The sequence below is a fragment of the Aplysia californica genome, unplaced genomic scaffold, assembly GCF_000002075.1.
Source record: "Aplysia californica isolate F4 #8 unplaced genomic scaffold, AplCal3.0 scaffold01342, whole genome shotgun sequence".
In the NCBI taxonomy this organism is placed as follows: domain Eukaryota; kingdom Metazoa; phylum Mollusca; class Gastropoda; order Aplysiida; family Aplysiidae; genus Aplysia; species Aplysia californica.
Genome location: NW_004798612.1, coordinates 19675 through 22886, shown reverse-complemented (window position 1 = coordinate 22886; position 3212 = coordinate 19675). Strand labels below are relative to the sequence as shown.

Here is a 3212-nt window from a genome sequence, read left to right as displayed (position 1 = left end):
TGGTTGTGTTGTTTGTTGTATGGTTGTGTTGTTTGTTGTATGGTTGTATTGTTTGTTGTATGGTTGTGTTGTTTGTTGTATGGTTGTGTTGTTTGTTGTATGGTTGTATTGTTTGTTGTATGGTTGTGTTGTTTGTTGTATGGTTGTGTTGTTTGTTGTATGGTTGTGTTGTTTTTGTCTAATGTTTCTCTGACCCTCTCTGTCTGTCTTTTCCTGGGTCTGCCTCTTCCTCTGTGTCCATCTGATCTCTGGTTGTATGCTCTCACTGTTATACTGTATGCTGGTGAACTTGACAGATGTAGCAAGCCGACGGCGAATATTAAATGCTCCAATCAAAAGGAAAGAGAAATCGCAACAACTCAACGAAGTTCACTGGGTTGGTGGGTTTTTTTAACGTATTCCGGAAGTGGATGGTTGGCGGGTGCTCTGGTGTGGTTTACTCATCCTTTTTAGCGAACATCTATCGTCCTGATCTCTCCTATTTTTTGTGTTTGTTACTCTCTTGTAAGACCTCTAATGTTCGGCTTTTATATGACCTTATTGTGTTGCAAGTGCCGTTAAACCCTTCCTAAAACAAAACAAAAAAATATAATCCGGGAAACAGCTGCGGTTGGAAACCCAGGGCTAGCGGTGTAGGCATTATATGTGAGGCAGCGTAGTGAAATCAGGCGCTCGTCAAAATACAGAAATCGGAGAAACGCATTTTTCTCCCAGTTTGGACACTTTCGTTTGATTTTTATTTTTTGGCTCAACATCTTTATTACCATATGGACACATATTTCCATTTGAATTTTACAACAGCAAAAAAACATTTGTTAAAGGAAAAAATATGTCATTTTTCTCTTTTCAATTACTCTTTAGGAGTTACCAAACTTTGGCGGTCATTTTATGGCTAATTTCACTTCTGAGACCAGATAGCCTCCGCCTCCTTTAGTCGCAAATATTACGACTTGTATTTTACGATAAATGGAGAGTTTCTTTTCAAAAATATTAAGACAAATGAAAAAGCTTGAAGATGCTATCAATTACTCCACATGCCCCTAAATTAACGAGCGCCTGATTCCTCCACGTCGTGACACACACCTAACACACATACACACACACACACACACACACACACACACACACACACACACACACACACACACACACACACACACACACATATATATATATATGTTTTTTTCCCGATTGTTTAAAGTTTCTATCGTGGATTCACAAGCCTGTCACACATCTGTTTTAAAGAATGGAGTGTTTCTTTTCCAGTTGAGAATCTACTTTGGCAACTGTCAGAGTATGAGTCGTGGTTTTTTGTGTGTGTGCAAAGGGAAGTGGTGTTGATGTTTCTCTCACTCGCTTAATTCCGACGTACAGAGCCGGTGAGTGTGAGTGACGTACGCGTGTTGATGACTCCAGCAGGAATGAGGCGTGTTGGAAACTCAGGCGTGCCATCACAAAGTGCACGAGCGTGTTATTTCCGAGAACGTAGACACAGGAATTGATCTGCTGGAGATAATTGTCGGTTCAGAAAGTGTCTAGCGCGTGAGTGTGTGCGCTCACAGTGGTTGTGGTGGTGGCGATGCACGAGCGTGCACTCACGTCCTACAACATGAAGACGGCCAGCCGTGAGTCCTTCTACCTCTCCGACACATCCACCGACGCCACAAGCTCCGCCCTAGGTGCTCACGTGACCTACACAGGTCAGCTGGATGACCCCGTGGGTCACCTCACCTACACGGGTCAGCTGGATGACCCCGGGGGTCACCTGACGTACACGGGTCAACTGGAGGAGTACATCAGCCGCTACAAGCGCCGGCCACCGGACATCAAGTACTGGCCGTACGGACCCTACTGGCCGCGCCATTACGACGGGCTGCTGCTCAACACGCCCAGACATCTGTGGGCGTGGCCTAGGGAGGCGGAGCCGCTCGTACGGGCGGAGTTTGGACGACAGTTGATGGGTAGGTGGGCTCAAGGTTGCGGGTAGAGGGTAAAGGTCACAGGTAAAGGGTCAAGGTCACGGAGATGGCGGCATGGTTAGGTCAAGGTCACATATAGGGGGATACTGTGGTGCAACAATACAACAATCAGAGTTAGCGATGTGAGATAATGTCAGATTTGGACATACAATACAACAGTTAGAGTGAGCGGTGTGAGATTATGTCAGATATCGAACATACAACACTGGAGTGAGCGAGGGTAGTCAGAACTACAAAACTGGGACCCAGTCGCCCGGCAGGGCTGTGTGCAAAGTGGGATATCCAGGCAGTTTGCATGTCTTCCCTCTCGTATGGCTCTGTAAGGGTGGTTGGCGTGTGCCCTGGTGTGATTTGTCCTTCTTTTTTATCAAGCATCTTTTCTTCCTTATCTCTCCTATTTCTTTTCGTTGTATGTTACTCTCTTGTAACAACTCCTATCTAAAGTACGTGTGTGACCTTTTTTGTGTTGCAAATGTTGTAAAATTCTTACTAAAGCTAAACTAATTACGGTTTAAAACCATCTGAAAAATACACTCAATTTCGACTGCGTTGAAAGAGCTGAAGGTAAACCTTAGACATAAATCGACTGCTTTGTGTAAAAGATCGCCATCCGCCATGTTGAAAAGTGACGTAGGTCGGAGCCTCCCAGTGAGTTGACGAGATACATCGTTCGTGCATTCCTCAAATGGGAGGAACAAGAGGTCAAAGTTCACTACTTCAGGATGTGTGTTCTGCTCATTCCATAACTTCTGGAGTAAAACTTATTTGGTAGTGTCGTTTGTTTGAAGGTTTGTTTGTTTGTTCGTTTGCTTGTCTGTTGGTTGATTTGTTCAATTCTGTTTTCTTAGTATGAAACTTTAAAACCACCAGGAAGAACATGGCGTATACTATGAAACATTCCTGCATATTCTTGTTTTTGATGTATATGTGGTGGTTGGAAATGTGCCAGAACATTGTCTTTGGTGTACTGTTGTTGGGACATGGTATGTACTCGCTACACCTTAGACTCTCCAGTACCTCTTGTCTGAGCCAGAATACACAGATTTGTGTAATTTTCATTTCATTTTTGTTTCCCCGATTTATCCTTTTCGTTTTGGTATCCCATAGATGTCCTTGGGGGCTCTCGTGGTCTGGAGGTTAAGGTGTTGGCCTCTCATTCAAAGGTCCCGGGTTCGAATCCGGGTAGCGACCGAAAAATTTTCTTCTCTAAAATTGTCTCCTTTCACCCCCTTT

The 3212-nt window shown here is 44.3% G+C and overlaps 1 protein-coding gene across 1 annotated transcript in view; it reads left to right on the top strand.

Annotated features, from left to right (window-relative positions):
• Nucleotides 1-1437: 1437 nt before the first annotated feature.
• The window catches only part of LOC106013834 (cytosolic carboxypeptidase 2), a gene marked incomplete in the record, with an annotated part of 6428 nt that continues 4653 nt past the window's right edge, over nt 1438-3212 (top strand). The window contains 1 exon segment of the mRNA XM_013090571.2: nt 1438-1961. Within this exon segment, the coding sequence (XP_012946025.1) occupies nt 1580-1961 (382 nt within the window).